Here is a 19,380-nt window from a genome sequence, read left to right as displayed (position 1 = left end):
GGATTTAGGATTTTCAAGCAGTTCATCAATTTAATAATTTTCTGCAAAAGTGCCCTTGACATTAGCTCAGCTACTGGAGTGTGTAAACACAGCTGTGAAATTGTATTGTGAAAACACTACTCATTTCAAAATGACATCTATTTATAGCCCTACACCCTTTTGAAAATTTGATTTGGAGAGTGCGTGATGGGGGTATCCTGAAATACTTCCTACTGACTTTATTGGAGGAGGATAAGGCCCTTTAACCTACTCACAGCCTGTTTTCTAAAATAAAGTTTAAAATACCTGTGGCTGTATTCTTACAATTTTCCTCTTTGTTACAATCCTAAAACCATACATAGTACCATATGGTTTTGGCTGAGAAATACCTAGAGCATTGTGGTTTTGTTTGTGAATTATTACTAGATATTCTTTTCCTGTGAAATTTGCAAAATGAAAAGCAAAATGAAATAATAAAGCTATGCAAAATCTCTAGCATGTTGCTGGATATTGTGCCTATGAAAGCTACAAGTTGGAGCAAATAATTTCAGTGTAATAGCTCTTGTACATTTTTTTAAGTGTTTTGTGGGATAAGATTCAAGGCATTTTTTTATTATACTCACTGAATCAGTGACACGTGCTTGTATGTCTAAATGCTAAAAAAAATTAAATATAAGGTTTGGAAGATGTTAGCTTTAACTAATCTGTCTTCAGTGGCTCTTTAAATTGTTAATAATGGGAAGTACTGTTTTCCTATTTGAAATTATTAAAAAATGACTACATCTTCTGTGGCTGCTTAATTTCCTTTAGATGCAATCCTTTAACATAGCATTGGAACTACTCATGTGCTTATGGTTAAGTACATACTTATATGCTTTGCTAGATTAGGGCCATTGTGCAGGATCAAGCTTTTACATACCATATTTTCTATATTGTCTCTTTTCTTCCTGCTCAGCTGCTTTCTTAATGGTTGAAGGTTAGATAATAATTTGATTTTATCTCCCATTGCTTGAAATACTGTCATCCACATTATTTTTCATCCGCCCCATCCCAATGACCTAATCCTGCAGGGCAGTTAAGATTTCCTACAAAGTGCTGAGTAACCTTAAATCTCATCGAAATAGTATTTGAGCAAGAATGCAATGCACATAACCATGCATAAGACTGCATGTCATAATTTACAGTCCCTGCTTCAGCCCAGTAATCAAATACCTTCAGCTTTCCTCTGAATCTTCAGGTATATCCATCACATAATATTTATTTTGAAGGAACTGCTGTAAGTATCCATTTGCACCAGTAAAAACTAATCAGATGAGTACCCTTTTCAATATCCAGTGGATGTACTGTACCTAAAAATACCCATATATCAACATAGGAGAAACAATTCTACTTATGTCAGTTTTTACAATCTGTTTTTTTTTAAATGTCCTACCTGAATTTTAGATTCTGTATTCATCTGTAGACAGCAGTATGACTGCTTCAAGAAATGTAGCCAGCTTTCAAGAGTAAGTCCAAGAAAAGGAGTTAATTGTCCCCAATAGCTTCTTCAGCTATTGACACATAATACATCCACCTTTTCAGGCACTAACAAAACAAAACAAAACCCTTATAAACTAACCAAGCTATTTCCCCTACAGATAGGGAAGGGGGAGAGAGTTTGTTACTCTTTGTTTCCATTTTTAAATACTTGGGAAATTCTAAGGCTGGAATAAAAGACCCACTGCGTGGCCACAGCTGGCCTGGGTCTGCTGACTCAGGCTCTTAGGGCTCAGGCAGCCAGGCTACAAATTGCTGTGTAGATGTTCGTACTCAGGCTGGACCCCAGACTCTGGGACCCTCCTCCCTCATGTGGATCTAGAGCTCAGGCTCCAGCCCCATCCAAATGTCTACACAGCAGTTTTACAGCCCTGCAGTCCAAGCCCCATGAGCCTGCTGCCGGTGTTTAATTGCTGTGTAGATGTTCTCTCAGGGTATGTCTACATTGCAATGTAGGACCAGAGTTAGTAGAACTTGAGTAAGCAGATGCTGGGTTTGAGTGTCTACATGTATTTGTGACCCCAGGTTACGAATTGTTGAACCTTGGGTCCCAACATGGGGCTCCAGCATCTGCACTGCATTATCTGGGTCCAAGCCCAACCACCCATGTCCCAAGCTTCCTAGCTCCCTCCCAAATTGCGACTGCTCTAGCCCTTTGTTTGTGATGCGGTGTGCAAAAATGTGTCTGTCCAGAGGACAAAGTAGGCCTGTAGGATTGTGGGCTACTTTTGGCAGCTTGCCAGAGCCTGTGTCCCAGTGGGGCTATATCTACATTGAAAAGCAATAGGGTTTGAACCCTGGGTTCTGACATCCTAGCTCTGAGCCTTGAGTTACCATGATTTGTGTGTAGATGGAAGAGGAATTAGGTCTCAGTTTAAACCCTGGGCATACATTCCAGTGTAGACATACCCTAAGACACTATAGAGATGGCTCTGTATAAGTACCTAGCATTCCAAACACCCAGGCATTACTGTCCAGGGCAGTCAGATTTCCAGTCTGTGGGTTTCAGGTCAGTAATCTCCCACAAAAACACTCTAAGTCCATTCAATATGTATTACATATATAGTGCATGTATAATGGTAAATAGAAAAGTAATTTAACAAATTGTGTAATTTTACTTCAAGGGTGATGTTGTCTGTCACACAGCATTTAAGTAAAGAAGATTGTCACTTTTACTGAATCATTTTCTTCAAATCCCATTACCAATTTGCATTCCAATCATAATACCTTCCCCTCCTTTAGGCATGCCTTGCCATTCTCTAGATATGTAGTTTCTATTTTGGTTCTGGAATTGAGCGAAATAACTGTCTTTATCCACAGATGTAATCTGTTGGTCTGATGAGGAGTAACTCTTTTTTCATAATAATCCCACAGCTAATTCACCTTCAGCTGTCCTCAGTCAGCTACAAAAGATCCTAAAACTGATGTTTTTTAAATCTTCTGCTTTCTTCACATTCTTAGCTCCATTCCAAAAGCCCTGACATAATTTAAGGTCAGTGTACCTGACCTTTTGTTTTATCCTTTCTTACCTGTGCCTCATCCAGCCACACTATTTGAGACTGGATCCATGAATTCACATTCTTTTAGCCTTTTTGAGACCCTCTACCCCTCTTTACTCAGCTGTGATTTTAATAATCCTTTTTTCCGCTGAGATGATGGCCAAGCAACCTTCTCCATCAGAGTCCTCTGCAATTGGCAGCCAAGTTATAAGCAGAGATCACCCCTTGGCAGCCTACATGTATTAACTCAGGGAGGCACATGTGCCTACATTGCTCTGAGTAGCAGGAGACTTGGGAAGTCACATGGAACTGTGCCACATTTGCCACAATTCTGCCAGCATCCTCAGGGTTTCCCTCTTCTTCTGTGTTCTATTGTTTCCAGGACACAGACAAGCCATACGTGTGAAATTGAAGTGCCTTAGAAGCCTATGTACAAATTGGGGATACATATGTTTTTGTTTGCAAAAGTCAGTAAAATCGGTCCTGTGTACTTAATTCACTGAAAATAATTTGTCACCAATGGCAAGAAAAGAGCAGATAGGTATTTTAAATGAACCCATAATCTAGTCATAATATGCCACTAAATGGATACATTTTTATTTAAAGGTTTTGAATTTTTGTAAAAATTGTGCTTAGGGCAGGCTTCAAGGAGGACTAAATCCAGAGCTGTGAATGGCAGACCTTGTTACAAAATATATTATAGAAACATCACTGCTGCACATAAAATTATGACTTGACATACATTTCAGTTTTAAGATTTGGTTAGTAGGTAAAGGTCTGTTTCTTACAAGAGCATGTTGTAGTAACCAGGCAAGGTACTAACAAACTTCAATGGGACTTTATTTTTAAAGTGGAAACCCCTTTACCAAGCTGCTGCTGCACCCTCTGTAACTCTCACTCAGCCTCCTCAACTCCTCCCCGCTCCTTCCTGTTTCCTGTCCTTTCAGACTCCCAACAGCCAGTGCTACCAGTTCTAATAATTACAAGCAGCAACTAAACACCACAGAGCATCAACCTGGCATTCAATTGAGTGTGAGCCAATGGTACCATTTAGATGTCTATCTTTCTAATTAGTTGTTGTAATCAAGTAATGAGATGTCTGCTTTAATCCACAACTGCAGTAAATTGTGGGTGCAAAATTGTGCTTTCTGGGTTGGAGCCTGTTGCTGAATAACAGCTCCTGTGTAAGTGGATGGTTACATTGGTGAGAGGTGCTATACAATATCCTTAGACAAATAGACGCATGTAAACATTTTGAAAATCTTCTCTGTTATATGTGCAACATCCATTAGACTTCATTTGTGAAGTGTTTTCTAATAAGTCTCTTATTATGGGAATGGTGTTTTCACTGGCTCTTAAATAGCATATTGGAACCAAAGTCTTTATTTTTAATAGACTGAATTATTTTTCTTCTGAAGGAGAATTTGAATGGTGAGATCACTCTCCTGCTTTCCTTTCACATAGAAGAGTTTGCTGTTTCTTTGTGCAAAATGAATATAATATGGGACAGACTTAACTTCATCATTGTCAGGGAAAAGAGGCTGTCATCAGAAATACTCTTTGTTTTTCACCATAACTTATTTCTCCTCTTGCATTAATCTCCCCAGTGTCTAATCTTAAATCCAACAACTACCTGGCAGACCTGGTTGACATCTCCTCCCCCTCCACAGTTATATATGTATATTATTTTCAAGGTATTCAATAAACAACAAGAAGGAAAGGTGGGCCAAATGCAGGTCTTGTGTAAGTGGATTCAACTTTACTTCAGTCACTAGAGTTACACAAGATCAAAATTTGGTCCAACTAAACTTTCTAGCAAAAGGTTTGAGATTAAGTTTCTAGCAACACGTTCAAGCAATATTAAAATAAACCATTTTGTTTTTTTTTAAAGAACCAAAACACTAGATACAGCTTTAGATCAGAGAAAGCATAGCTGAGATAAAGAATGTTAGGCTTTCACATATCTGACCTGGGTAGTGAAAATGTTTCTGTTGCAATTCAATAAAAATCAAATCTGGATCCTAACATTCAAAAGGTGAATGTTTATGTAGCTGTATTCACCCAGGAAGCCCGCGTATCACAGCATCTTTCTATAGTCCAGGTTGCAACTTGACTTATAAACCCCACTTGCACAGAACATTCTTGAAAATGTTCCTACTGAGCTGAAACTTTTTGACTTGTACAAAGAAGAAGGAGGAGGAGGAGGAGTTAGGTTCGATTTATTTGGTAATCAGACACAAATATATCTCCCCAGAATTTTTAGCATAAAAATAAAAAAATCACTGAATTTAAAAGTTCAAATGTTATTTGTTACTAATCCTCACTGAAGAATAGTTGTAGTTTATGTTTTGAGGAAAAAAGAATCCCAAAGTCCAAACAAAAAAATTGACTACCGTAATTTTTGGCACATATGAAAAATAGGCAATTAAATTTTCTGTTATGTTAGTGCAGAGTGGGTTGTATTATGCATCTAGAGTAGTGTAGCTTACACAGTACAGAGTTGTAAAAATGTGTAAAATTCTACACTGCCACACCAGTGATTTTGTCTTCAGTCTTTGTTGTTATTTTGTTTTGGCTAACAACAACCCCAACCATAAAAACCCAACAAAGACCCAAATAAACAAAGAGCTTGTTAGTTAAACATTAAGGCTGCAAATGATAATACCTAAAAGTCCTTTTGACCATAAGGAGGATTGAGTCTAGATTACTCACATGAGTAAAGTTTTGTGGGGTCAGGACCTGAATTAATATACAGTATTTGCAGTATGAGTGAGTTAATGTTGCTGTTAGAACCTTAAATTTGCAATCCAAAACTTCTCAGTGTTCAAGGCCCTCATTCTGCAAACATTTATTTCAAAGGGAACACCAGCCCAAATTTTCATCCTTCACTTTGCAATACTATAGATATTTTATATTAATTATGGATCTTAATGCTAAAAAAAAGGGTACAGTCAGAAGACATTTAATAACAGATCATGATCATGTGTGGCTTATATGCTCAGTTTGAAGCTGGCATCCCCTCAATTCTTGTATACTAAGTGGGAAACTTATGTGCCTGACCCTTGTCTCCTCCTTTCACATGAGCCTTTGATGCAGACACAAATGAGGGAATCATCTAGTTCTCCTTTGTCCATTACAAAATTTTAAAAGATCTGCTTGTTATGAGTGTGGGAGCTGCCTCCTTGACATTGCACAGTTCCTGTGTCAAAATCTATTTGAAAATGTCATTGGTTTAAGAGCATTAACATCAAATCAAACACACTTTAAAAGGTGGTGGGATTTTTTTTCCCCTGTAGAAAATCTATCATTGGGACAATTTTTCATCTTGACAGTTCAACTAGTCAGGAAACAATAGTGCTTTAATACTAGGGAAAGCTGCAGTATTAGACAATTGCCTTTAAAGTACATCACTTTAATTTCCTTGAAGTTGTGGGTGACTCCTATGGTTAGAAAAGAACAATTTTATTAAGATAGATGCACATTTTTCAGTAGGATAAATTCCGCCATCCACCTGTCTATCTTGAGCTCAGCAGAACTGATGTAGTGTGTGTGGAGCCCATGTGAAGAGTGGGGGAATACCCTGCTACAAGGTAGATCCAACACTCAGTCCTCTCGGTGGAGCAGCCTCATGACCACAGAGGCTTCTGAGCCTTGAAACTACTCTCTGGCACTCCATGGCCTGTGGGGGAGGATTCATTCCCTCACTGTACCACAGCAAATGTCTTTTATAGTTTGACCTTTGCACAGGATATTTAGGCTGGGTACTGAATTCTTGTTACATACATTGGGTCAATTTTCAGCATCACTGTTTAAGGATACAAATACACAGTCTTTTCATAATTGTTTTTATGCATACAGTCAAATGTGAGGGCACTGAGGTGTCTTTGACTTCAGCATTCCATACTCTCCATCTAGAAACAGACAGTCCATTTGGTCTGGACAGAAAGAAAAAGAGAGGTGGAAAATGGAGCAGTTGGGAAGGAGGAAGCTTATTTCTTTCTAAAGGTCAGAAATTAAATGCAAAAAAATACATTAATACAATTTTTAAGAGTAGAATATTAAATGCACCTAATGCAGAAAAATATAAAGGTCTGGGTCCTGCAGCATTTATTTATCCACATTGTTCATACTGTATGTTTTATTGTATAATGAATATTTTACAGGAAAGACAGAAATCAAAAATACATAATAGCTATGTTGTTGGGATGATGTTCCTGGGTGAACTTTAACCTTTCATTTTCTTGATTTGTGTTTCCATTTGTAACCTTACTATTGTGTTGATATGTGAGGGTTGTTTGCCTTTTTATAACATATAAGATGGCATTAAAACCTGTGCTGGATATTTAACACTCCTTTCCCTATTCTGGACACGGATTCCAATTAGGTCCACATTCTGCTCTTGGATGTATGTGTGATACCTGGTTTTTAATTGATGTGGTATCCAAGGGTAGCATTTGGCACATCAGGTAGCTAACCAAAGCTACAATAAAGAGTTTAATGATCAAAGATGAATTTGAGTTTCAAACCAATCAGGTATTCAGTTTTTTCTTTGGCCAGATAGCTTGATTAAATTTAACCTCCTCAAAATTTTAAAATATCTTGCTCTGCTCCTTTGAGTTAGATTATGCAATACTCCTTGAAATAACTTAAATTCATTTGACTTGGGTTGAAAAGCTTGCCATTACTACCTGAGAGATTGGTGGATGAAAGCTCTTTCTGCTTAGCAGTAAAATAATTCTCAGCAGCCTCATCTCTATTTTTAAATATATTGATCCTGTCTTCAACCTTCTAATTTATAAAGTGTTAAAGAGGAAAATACACCAAAGTTTTGTATTAGTACTGATTGCTTTTATCTTTTTTTTTAAAAAGTAAATGTGCCAAAATGTAAATCTCATTGCTCCCTGCAATTTACATATGGCAAAACCCTGAAGGTCTTCCTCGGATATTACAGAAGGAACAATCAGTTGCACACAAACAAAATAGGAAATAACTGCCTAGGAAGGAGCATTGCAGAAAGGGATCCGGGAGTCATAGTGGATCACAAGCTAAATATGAGTCAACTATGTAACACTGTTGCAAAAAAAGCAAACATCATTCTGGGATGTATTAGGAGGAGTGTTGCAAGCAAAACACGAGAAGTAATTCTTCCACTCTACTCCGTGCTGATATTGCCTCAACTGGAGTGTTGTGTCCAGTTCTGGGCACCATATTCCAGGCAACATGTGGAAAAATTGGAGAAAGTCCAGAGGAGAGCAACAAAACTGATTAAAGGTCTAGAAAACATGACGTATGAAGGAGTATTGAGGTCCCTTCCAGTTGTATGAGTCTATGATTCTAGAACAAAACTCAGCGTTTTTTTCAGGAGTAAAGTCTGAGTAAAATACTGCAAGGAGTTAAGGATTTATCCCATGAATATTTTATTATTTGGTTTTGCCTATTCAAATAGAGGGAAATGGACTTTGAAATGGCTGATATATTTAATAGAAATTTGTTTTGCAAAAATAACTGTAGCATGTCTCATGAACATATCATAGAATTGTAGGACTGGAAGGGACATCGAGAGTTCATCTAGTCCAGTCTCCTGCACTCATGGCAGGACTAAGTATTATCTAGACCATCCTTGACAGGTGTTTGTCCAGCCTGCTCTTAAAAATCCCCAGTGATGGAGATTCTATAACCTCCCTAGGCAATTTATTCCAGTGCTTAACCACCCTGACAGTTAGGAAGTTTGTGACAGTTAGGAAGTTTTTCCTAAATTCCAACCTAAACCCCTTTGCTGCAATTTAAGCCCATTGCTTCTTGTCCTATCATCAGAGGTTAACAAGAAAAAATTTTCTCCCTCCTCTTTGTAACAACCCTTTATGTAATTGAAAATTGATATCATGTCCCCTCTCTTCTCCAGACTAAACAAACCCAAGTCTTTCAATTTTTCCTCATAGGTCAAGTTTTCTTGACCTTTAATTAATTTTGTTGCTCTCCTCTGGACTTTCACCAATTTCTCCACATCTTTCCTGAAATGTGGTGCCTAGAACTGGAAACAATATTCCAGTTGAGGTCATATCAGCATGGAGTTGAGTGGAAGAATTATTTTTAGTGTCTTGCTTACAACACTCGTGCTAATACATCCCAGAATGATGCCTGCTTTTTTGTGATAGTATTATGCCATTGGCTTATATTTAGCTTGTGATCAACTATGAGCCCCAGATCCTTTTCTGCAGTACTCCTTTATAGGCAGTCATTTCCTATCTTGTATATGGAGAGCTTTGCATTTCTCCTTATTGAATTTCATCCTATTTACTTCAGACCATTTCTCTAGTTTGCCCAGATCATTTTAAAATTTAATCCTATCCTCCAAAGCACTTGCAACTCCTCCCAGTTTGGTATCATCCATACACTTTATAAGTGTACTCTCTATGCCACTGTCTAAATCACTGATGAAGATATTGAGCAGAACTAGACCCAGAACCATACCTGGGGGACCCCCACTCATTATGCCTTTCCAGCTTGACTGTGAACCACTCATAACTACTCTCTGGGAATGATTTTTCAACCAATTTTGCACCCACCTTATAGTAGCTCCATCTAGGTTGTATTTCCCTAGTTTGTTTATGAGAAGGTCATATGAGACAGTATCAAAAACCTTACTAAAGTCAAGTTATATCACATCTACCACTTCCCTCCATCCAGAAGGCTTGTTACCCTGTCAAAGAAAACCTTTAGGTTGGTTTAACATTACTTTTTCTTGACAAATCCATGCTGTTACCTACCACATTATTTTCTAGGTGTTTTCAAATTGATTACTTAATTGTTTGCTCCATTATCTTGTTGGGTACTGAGGTTAAGATGAGTGGTCTGTAATTCCCTGAGTTGTCCTTATTCCCCTATTTATAGATTGGCACTATATTTGCCCTTTTACCGTCATCTGGAATCTCTCCTGTCTTCCATGACTTTTCAAAGATAATCACTAATGGCTCAGCTATCTCCTCAGTCAGCTCCTTGACCATTCTCTCATGTATATCATCAGGCCCTGGTGACTTGAAGACACCTAACCTGTTTAAGTAATTTTTACCTTGTTTTTTCCCTATTTTAGCCTCAGATCCTACCTCAATTTCCCTGGCATTCACTATGTTAGATGTCCAATTGCTATTAAACTTTTTGGTAAAAACTGAAACAAAAAAGGCATTTAACATTGCTGCCATTTCCACATTTTCTATTATTGTTTTTACCCACTCCTTGAATAATGGGCTATTATGTCCTTGGTCGTCTTCTTGCTTCTAATGTATTTGTAGAATGATTTCTTTTTATCCTTTATGTCTCTAGCTAGTTTGATCTCGTTTGTGCCTTGGCCTTTCTGATTTTATCCCTACATGCTTGTGTTGTTTGTTTATATTCATCCTTCATAATTTGACCTACTTTCCACTTTTTGTAGCACCCTTCAGTGGTGGACTCTTTGCTTTAGTGGGTTCAGGATGCACAGCTCCATGGCTGTGAGCTTACGTAGCCCCCCCCACTGCTGGTAGGTAGTATGTTTAGATACATTTCAGCCATGTAGGAGAGAGGCTTGGCACACAGCAGGAGGTGCCTGAGATAAAATTCCGTGAGGACCTTTTTTCTGACTCCCAAGGAAAGGGCTTTTCTTCCTCCTCAAACTGGTACTGTGCCTCCTGGGGAAGTGCTTCCAAGCTATCTTTCCCCAGCTTCCGCTGGTGCCACCTGCCCTTGAGTGGGGAAGGGTATCCAGGGATGCCCTCCTCCCACTGCTGCAACTGGATGAGAAGAGGGGGCTCCTCCACTTGTGATTGGGGAGAATAAATATTTCAGTGACATGATCTGTACCTTTTAAAGCCTTAAATTTAGATTTCAAGCATTGTCACAATATGCCAGGATTCTCCTATTGCTCCTTCTGTTAACAGGTGCTGGAACTCTGCAAGGAGCAGCACGTTCATTACTGCTGACTCACTGGGGCAGTGTGGCTTATTAGATTCCATCCTGAATGTAAAAGAGGTGAGAGTACCTCCCTGACAGAAGGATTTAGGACAATCAGATCTGATCTGGTGGTACCCTAGGGATTAATGTTATTGTGGAGTTAAAACCAGACCCCAGCATGGGTGACTTTTTGACTCTCTGGTGAGTGTGAAGCTCTGTGGAGATTCCAGCAGTTTACAAACAGTAGCACCTCCTTATGGAGAGAAAGTTCTTATGTGAAATGTCTAGTGAATTTATAAATAAGGCAAAGGAGCTTAAAGAATATCACTAATGACTTTCTCAGTCATTAGTAAATGTCAGCATGTTGTTGTGAGTGAGGTAATAGCTTTTATTGGACCAACTTCGGCGGGTGAGAGAGACAAGCTTTTGAGCTACACAGAGCTCTTCTTCAGCAACAGAAGTTGGTCCAATAAAAGATATTACCTCACCCATCCTGTCTCTCTAATATGCTGGGACCGACATGGCTACAACTACACTGCATATAGCATGGTGTGGTGATATTTATCTGACCTTACTTTTAACCAGCAAGAATGTGCTGGAAGATAAGAGAATAAGGAAATATTAACATGGAGTAAGGGGGGGGGAAATCAGTGGAGATGTTGTGAAGGCCAAGATTATAACAGGGTTCAAAAAAGAACTAGATAAGTTCTTGGAGGATAGGTCCATCAATGGATATCAGCCAGGAGAGGCAGGGATGCAAAACCATGCTCTGAAGTGTCCCTGGCCTCTGTTTGCCAGAAGCTTGGAATGGATCACTTGATGATTGCCTGTTCTGTTCATTCCCTCTGAAGCACCTGACATTGACCACAGTCAGAATATAGGATACTGGGCTAGATCAACACCATTGGTCTGACCCAGTACAGCCATTCTTATGCATATGGTTAAGTGCTCTGCAGGATTGAGACCCAGGTTTCTGCTTCCTATGTGCCTTTTCAGAGAGAGTCAGTGGATATACTCCCATTGAGCCAATTATGGGTCTCATTTTCCACTGCCATGCACTGTGAATCATAGAATATCGGAGTTGGAAGGTACCTCAGGAGGTCATCTAGTCCAACCCCCTACTCAAGGCAGGACCTATCCCCAACTATTTTTTTTTACCCCAGATCCCTAAATGGCCTCCTCAAAGATTGAGCTCACAACCCTAGGTTTAGCAGGCCAAAGCTTAAACCACTGAGCTATATTCCTGTTACTTACACCTGTGTAGAGTAGCAAGTAAGTATCAAAGGTGACTGTGATGCTTTGGTATTATTTTACACTCACTTTGCATAGATGTGGGAAGGAATTTTCCTCCAGGGAAGATTGGCAGAGGCCCTGGGGGGTTTTCGCCTTCCTCTGCAGCATGGGGCATGGGTCACTTGCTGGAGGATTCTCTGCACCTTGAAGTCTTCAAACCACAATTTGAGGACTTCAATAAGTCAGACATAGGTTAGGGGTTTGTTACAGGAGTGGGTGGGTGAGATTCTGTGGCCTGCATTGTGGAGGAGGTCAGACTGGATGATCATAATGGTCCCTTCTGACCTTAAAGTCTATGAGTCTATGATTATACCATAGGGGCCACATCCAACCCTCCAGACATTTTAATCCAGCCCTTGAGCTCCCGCTGGGGAGCAGGGTCCGGGGCTTGACCTGCTCCGGCGCTGCAGCCAGGGAGAAGACTCAGGGCTTGCCTCGCTCCACGCGGCTCCTGGAAGCAGTGGTATGTCCCCCCTCCGACTGCTATGCTAGGGGCAGCGATGGGACTCTGCATGCCCCCCCCCCAGCTCCCATTGGCCAGAAACTGCAGACAATGGGAGATGCAGGGGTGGCACCTGCAGACGGGGCAGCACGCAGAGCTGCCTGGCAGCGCCTCCGCATAGGAGCTGGATGGTGGACATGCCACAGCTTCTGGGAGCTGCTTAAAGTAAGTGCCGCCTGGAGCATGCACCCTTGACCCTCTCCCATGCCTCAACTCCCTGCCCCAGCCCTGATCCCCCTCCTGCCCTCAAACCCCTCAGTCCCACTGCAGAGCACCTCCTGCACCCTCCTGCACCCCCAGCCTCATTCCAGAGTCCGCACCCCCAGCTGGAGCCCTCACCCCCTCCTACACCCCAACCCCCAATTTTGTGAGCATTGAGGGTCCACCATACAATTTCCATACCCAGATGTGACCCTCGGGCCAAAAAGTTTGCCCACCCCTCCTATGCAAGGTGCCGGGCAGTGGAGAATTAGAAACTTTGTGTATAATGAAAACGTTCTGATAAAATCTTCATAAGCAGAGGCCATGGAAAAATGGAGTTCAGTAGCTGTGCAGATGCATAGTCTCTTAAAGAAATATAGTATTTCATTTGCTGTTTGAAAAAAAAATAATTCAAAGGGATGTTTGAAGAAAGAAGTTATTTTTAGATGACAGAAAAATAGTATTTATGTTTCAGCTTTTTCATTTTTCTGGCTCTAACGCTGACAATGATTTAGTTACCTGCTTACTATATATGGAATATTTCAATCAGGTCATTTGTTATTGAAATAGTTATCCAAATGACTGACATTAATCAGTATGTACAAAAATATGCAATTTTATGTATGAAATATGTACAGGAAAATTAAGCATATAAATAAAACTAAAAAATTAAATCTTGTACTTACTGATTCATATTTACTGTAAGTCGCTTTCACATCTCAGAATACTGCAAAAAGATTTAGCATGAACCATTTCTCTACAAACTGTTGGTTTTTTTCAATTTTATTTATAACTGTTTTGTCTACTTTCTTTATTTTTATATGTAAGTAACTCAAAATATATGGTTTGCTTTTGATAGTCTGTCCTTAAATAGCAAAATGTGAGAGTAGTAGTCTTTCTTTTGATGTAATCTTTATGGCTATTCCAAGAAATTTTCATTTTATTGTAATTTTTCATTTGCTTTTTGTAAGTTTTGAATCTTAGCACAAGGTATCTCTTTCAAACAAATTATCTTGTGAGTGTTTTGACTTCTAGCCTTGTTACCTGTGGATAAGATTTGTAATGCTTTTATATTTTGTTAAGTAACTGACACAATTCTAGATATCTCTCTACACATATGAATATGTAGGCCATACATATATTAATAAAACTAATTATATTCCATCCTTGCAAAATTGTCATGAACATTTACCAGCTGAGGCACAAAATCTACTTCTATGTCCTGTGCCATAACGACAATGGAGGAAAAAAGATAATTGACTAGCCCGTAAAAATGATTTGTTCTGGGTGAACAGAATTTTGCAAGGCTGTTACACTTCATGTGAGTTGTCAAAGGAGAACCTCTGATAGATTTGTAGCTAGAGCATAGCCTGACCACTCCATTCAAGTATCAGAGGGGTAGTTGTGTTAGTCTGTATCCACAAAAACAATGAGTAGTCCAGTGGTAACTCCCAGTAACACCATCAGTTTGGGCTTGAATAGGGACTGGGAGTGGCTGGCTCACTACAAAAGCAATTTTCCCTCTCTTGGTATTGAGACCTCCTCATCAGTTATTGGGAGTGGACCACATCCACCCTGACTAAATTGGCCTTGTCTACACTGGTTCACCACTTGTAAGGTAACTCCCTTCTCTTCATGTGCCAATATATATTTATGCCTGTATCTGTAATTTTCACTCCATGCATCTGAAGAAGTGGGGTTTTACCCACGGAAGCTTATGCCTAAATATATCTGTTAGTCTTTAAGGTGCTACCAGCCCACTCCATTCAAGTTACACTAGAGATCCTAAGAGGAATTAGTTCCATCTATGTAGTTGCCAGTGGATGGCAGTCCAATCTGTGCACAGACTTGTTCTCTGTTATTTATTTTTATTAATTTTTAATAAAAAATAGTAGCTAAATCACAAACATGCTGACCAGTTGTCAGCCTTAACCCCAATAAACTTCAGGATTGCTGTGGAGACTCGGTTTATTTTAAAAGGAAAATTAAAAGGTAACTTCTTAGTGGGGCAGTATTTAGTCATCACTGATCCTTCAGACACTATGCAGACTTTCTTTGGTATGCAGTTTGATTAAGAATAACAGTTTCATGAAAAGTAATTTCAAAACAAGAATTGCTCTCTGTTATCACCAGAAGTACTAATTGTTAATCATTTGCTTTTTGTAGGAGTTCTCTGGAATCTATCCTCGTGTGATGCACTGAAAATGCCAATCATCCAGGATGCCCTTGCAGTGTTGACTAATGCAGTGATCATCCCTCACTCCGGATGGGACAACTCGCCCCTCCAGGATGATCACAAAATACAGCTCCATTCATCACAGGTGCTGCGCAATGCCACTGGGTGCCTAAGGTGAGTCAGCTGAATCATGCTATTTTATTTTGAATTTTCATTCCCAACACCCCAAATATATTAAACTTGGTTTGCATTTCAGCAAGGAAGATGACTTTTCAGATGATAGCCCTTAAATCTTGAAATTAATTCCATAGATAAGCTTCAAGCCATTTAAGAACAATCTGTACAATTTTTTTAAATAGTTTTGACCAATCCCCTGCACCAAAGCATGTTGCAGATGTTTTTCTGCTACTTGTAGATTGTCTCATTCCCCAGTTGCTTAAATGGTGTCAGTATGTTCTCATTATCACTCCAACTTAATTAGTGTACAAAGTAACACAGATGCTTACAGAAAGGAATGTTTGAATGCCTTCTGAGTTCCAAATGCCATTAAATGTAATGTGACTGTATAAAGCAGCTGGGGTTTTTTTATGCAAGAAAGAGTGATGAAAAAAGATGTGTCGAAATAAACCAGCCCATTTAATATTATGGGACCGAAATACACAAACTGTTCCTTAACAGGTATCTGCAACCCTTGAATATCTGTTGTTAATTTGTGATGTGGATGTAGAGAAAAGAGTAGCAAGATCAGGAACTGTTTCTTCCCTGACAAATTTATATCAAGGGATTGAGTCAGAATCTCCTGAATTCTTGTCCTGTTTCTTGCACTGACTTGTTTACTTTGGGCAGGTTCCACAACATCTGTGTATCAATTTCTCTCTCTGTATAATTGAGATAATATTTATCTACCTCACAGGGTTATTATAAAGATTAGTTAGTTAATGTTTGTGAATCACTCTGCAGAAATAATGTGCTATATAAATACTATGTATTATTGGTATTATTGTAATTGTAACTGTCAGATGTTGGTATATGGTTAGAGTAGCAATTAGATGGGGTTTTGCTATTTGCTCCATTACCTATCTGTCATGAGCCATGCGGTAGGTTGGTTGGTTGGTTTCTGGTGAGTTATCTCAACCTTGGAAATAGCATCAGAAGTTCTGTGGAAAAAATAATACAGTGTTTGCTTGACTAATGTTATGATGCTATTACAAGAACAACTGGTAATACTTCATAAATGTCTGCTGATATTGAATTTAAAATTGCAGCATGTAACGGCTATGTGAGGTATTTTGGAACACCTTAAGTATGTTAGGTATTTGCACACTTCTGATTTTGAAAAGAGTATGGTGATATATCTTGGACTTGTGTTCATGTTTCAAGGCACTAGAGAGTATTATTGTGAAAGATGTACCCATTCCCATGATAGCTGGAAAGAGTTGGACTGATTATCATAGAATATTGGGGTTGGAAGAGACCTCCCTCAGGAGGTCATCTAGTCCAGCTCCCTGCTCAAAGCAGGACCCATCCCCAGACAAATTTTTGCCCCAGATCCCTAAATGGCCCCATCAAGGATTGAACTCACATCTCTGGGTTTAGAAAGCCAATGCACAAACCCTGAGCTATGCCTCCACTTGTTAAAGATGACTAAGGTTTCCTTGCAATATACAGGAAGGAAGTTGTTTTTCACCCTAGATGGGACATGAACTTCGACTTAGAAAGCCATTACCTTATCCATTGTGGGTACCCACTGTGATGTATCGGGTTCTTATTCTAGTAGCATCCTTGATGGTAGTTCTGCTCTTTGTTCCCTCTCTAAAGTCACCTTTTCCTGCTTCACTTTTTATCAGTTAGTGCAGGGGTGGGCAAACTTTTTGGCCACATCTGGGTGGGGAAATTGCATGCAGGGCCATGAATGTAGGGCTGGGACAGGGGGTTGGGGCGTGGGAGGGAGTGTGGTGTGCAGGAAGGGGCTCAGGGCAAGGGGTTGGGGTGCAGGAGGGGTGCAGCAGGGCTAAGGCAGGCTCCCTGCCTGCCCTGGCCCTGAGCTGCTCCTGGAATCAGCTGGCACCACGTCCCTGTAGCCCCTGGCTTGGGAGGGGGGGATGACAGAGGGCTCCATGCGCTGGTCTCACCTGCGGGTACCTCCCCCAAAGCTCTCATTGGCCGTGGTTCTCTATTCCCCGCCAATGGGAGCTGCAGAGGGCAGTGCCTGCAGGTGAGGGCAGCGTGCAGAGCCCTCTGCCCCCTGTTCCCCTAGAGGCACGCAGGGATGTGGTGCCAGCCACTTCCAGAAGTGGCGCAGGGCCAGGGCAGGCAGGGAGCCTGCCTTAGCCCCGTGGCGCCAAGGGCCATAGTTTGCCCACCCCTGAGTTAGTGGGATGTGTAAGTGCAGACAAACTCACAGAGTTGATCTTCACTATGCAATACCTCCTCCTCTGATAAACTGCAGATATTAATCTAGAGGCACAGAACATTCAGAAAGCATTAACCTGCTTTATGCTTCAAAGCAGCAAGAACTTTCCCTTTTACCTTCCACAAGTCACTGTTGTAAACCTGTCACAGTGAGGAACACTAAGCATCATGTAATGTGAAGGGCAAAAATGTCCCACTAACCACTTGATGTATCTTGGAATGATGTCCTCTGAGCTATTTTTGTGTCTTAGGTAATAAAGTCCTATTGGGCATTTAAAATATATGTATATTTTAAAAATAAAATCATCAACACCTTGTAAGATTATCTGTGAAAGGGCAGCTCATTTCCTGCTTTCCATTAATCTCTCTGTCTCTGTGTTTTGTGAGATTGTAGAATAAGAGAAGGAGTATAATGTCTTTGAGAAAAAGACTACAATGCTTTGAGCCTTAGAGTACCTGACAGCATATTGCATCCAATGCATAGTTTAAACAATTTGTTATACTATATTTTAAGTGCTCCCACTCAACTTTAAAGCCCATCATTACTTCTTCCTATTTATGTCTAGATGCATGTACCCTCCGGTGCACATTTGTGATAACCTGTGGGTCTCACGAAGAAAGACAGATACTATTTAAAGCAAGATGATATAATAGCTTCCAGGTTAAGCCTGTTTATGCATATCCATTTGGTTTCAAATGTGTACCTTTATGGAAAGCACATTATCTTTTTCTTTGAGACTTTCACTTTCTAATTAGAGACAAGACTTTCTCTTCTGCCCTAACATCTTCAGTTTTGCTTTTTTTCCTTAACTAGGACTCCTTTAATTTGCTTGTGAGGGAGCAATGTTGGCAGCTAGCACCTGTAGATATGAAGCACATAGGATTTTCGCTGATAGATCTTAGAAAAATATTTTCTGAATCTGTTTCTTTCTTTAAAATGTGTTTTTGAATGTTTCCAAATGTATAATACTGATGGGCCTTTGAGCACAATCAGGATGAGATATGAAAAGTTTAATGCTTTTTTAATGCTGTAGCTTCACTGTTTACTTGTTATATAATATTTTTGCAGTTGGGAGGTTTAAATAAAGAGAGAGATGAGATAAGCTATAGTGGAATTGCTGTCTAGACATTATGCTGATGGTTACCCTACAATGACTTATGGTAGTCATTGCTAGATCTTTGCTTTGTATTTTAAAGTTGTATGGGCTTAATCTAACAACCCTCCCTCACAGATGTAGTCCAGTTGAAGTCAATGTGTCCATTCATGTGAATGAGGGCTGCAGAATCAAGCCCTAATTTTGTGTTGTTCAGTTTATGTCTTGCTGAATGGAGAGTTGTTTATTAAGTGTAGTGCTTATGCTTTTGTGACATGAAAAAAGCCAGTAATTCTGTTAACCACACCAGTGCTATTAGTTTCATATAACTTGGGTATTTTTAAATTATTTAGAACATTAAAAGCTGGAAGTACAAAATAGCACCCATTATTCCTCATTCCAATATAAATATTCATCTTTCATAATTTTGAGGTATCGCATATGTCATATTACACAGTAACTCCCAATTATCTTGTCTCCCCAGTGTGGTGCCAGGAATTAGCACATTCAGCTCTGTGAAAGATTGCCAGTTTCAGTTCTTCTGTGTTTCATCTAAAACGGATGATTTCTGTTCACATTTTTTTTAAAATCCTGGATCTTTGTTTTATCATTTCTGGTTCATTTGAATCCTTTAAAGTGAAGATGAACATCAAAATGAAAACTATGAGTTTTGTTAACTTTCAGGTGTTGCGTATGGCTCATACTGGGTCATTTGAACCTTAAAGCCCTAATATGTGATTTTAACATGTCACCTTGTCCTAT

The 19,380-nt window shown here is 39.6% G+C and overlaps 1 protein-coding gene across 3 annotated transcripts in view; it reads left to right on the top strand.

Moving 5' to 3' along the window:
• Positions 1–19,380, top strand: part of CTNND2 (catenin delta 2) — a 1,145,701-nt gene that overhangs the window by 934,415 nt on the left and 191,906 nt on the right. For all 3 annotated transcript variants that reach the window (XM_039524144.1, XM_039524145.1, XM_039524146.1), the window contains exon 12: positions 15,103–15,286. In XM_039524144.1, coding sequence (XP_039380078.1) covers positions 15,103–15,286 — 184 coding nt within the window. The remainder of the gene's footprint in view (positions 1–15,102; positions 15,287–19,380) is intronic.

The sequence above is a fragment of the Mauremys reevesii genome, linkage group 2, assembly GCF_016161935.1.
Source record: "Mauremys reevesii isolate NIE-2019 linkage group 2, ASM1616193v1, whole genome shotgun sequence".
NCBI classification, from domain to species: Eukaryota; Metazoa; Chordata; order Testudines; family Geoemydidae; genus Mauremys; species Mauremys reevesii.
This window is presented reverse-complemented; position numbering and strand designations above follow the sequence as displayed.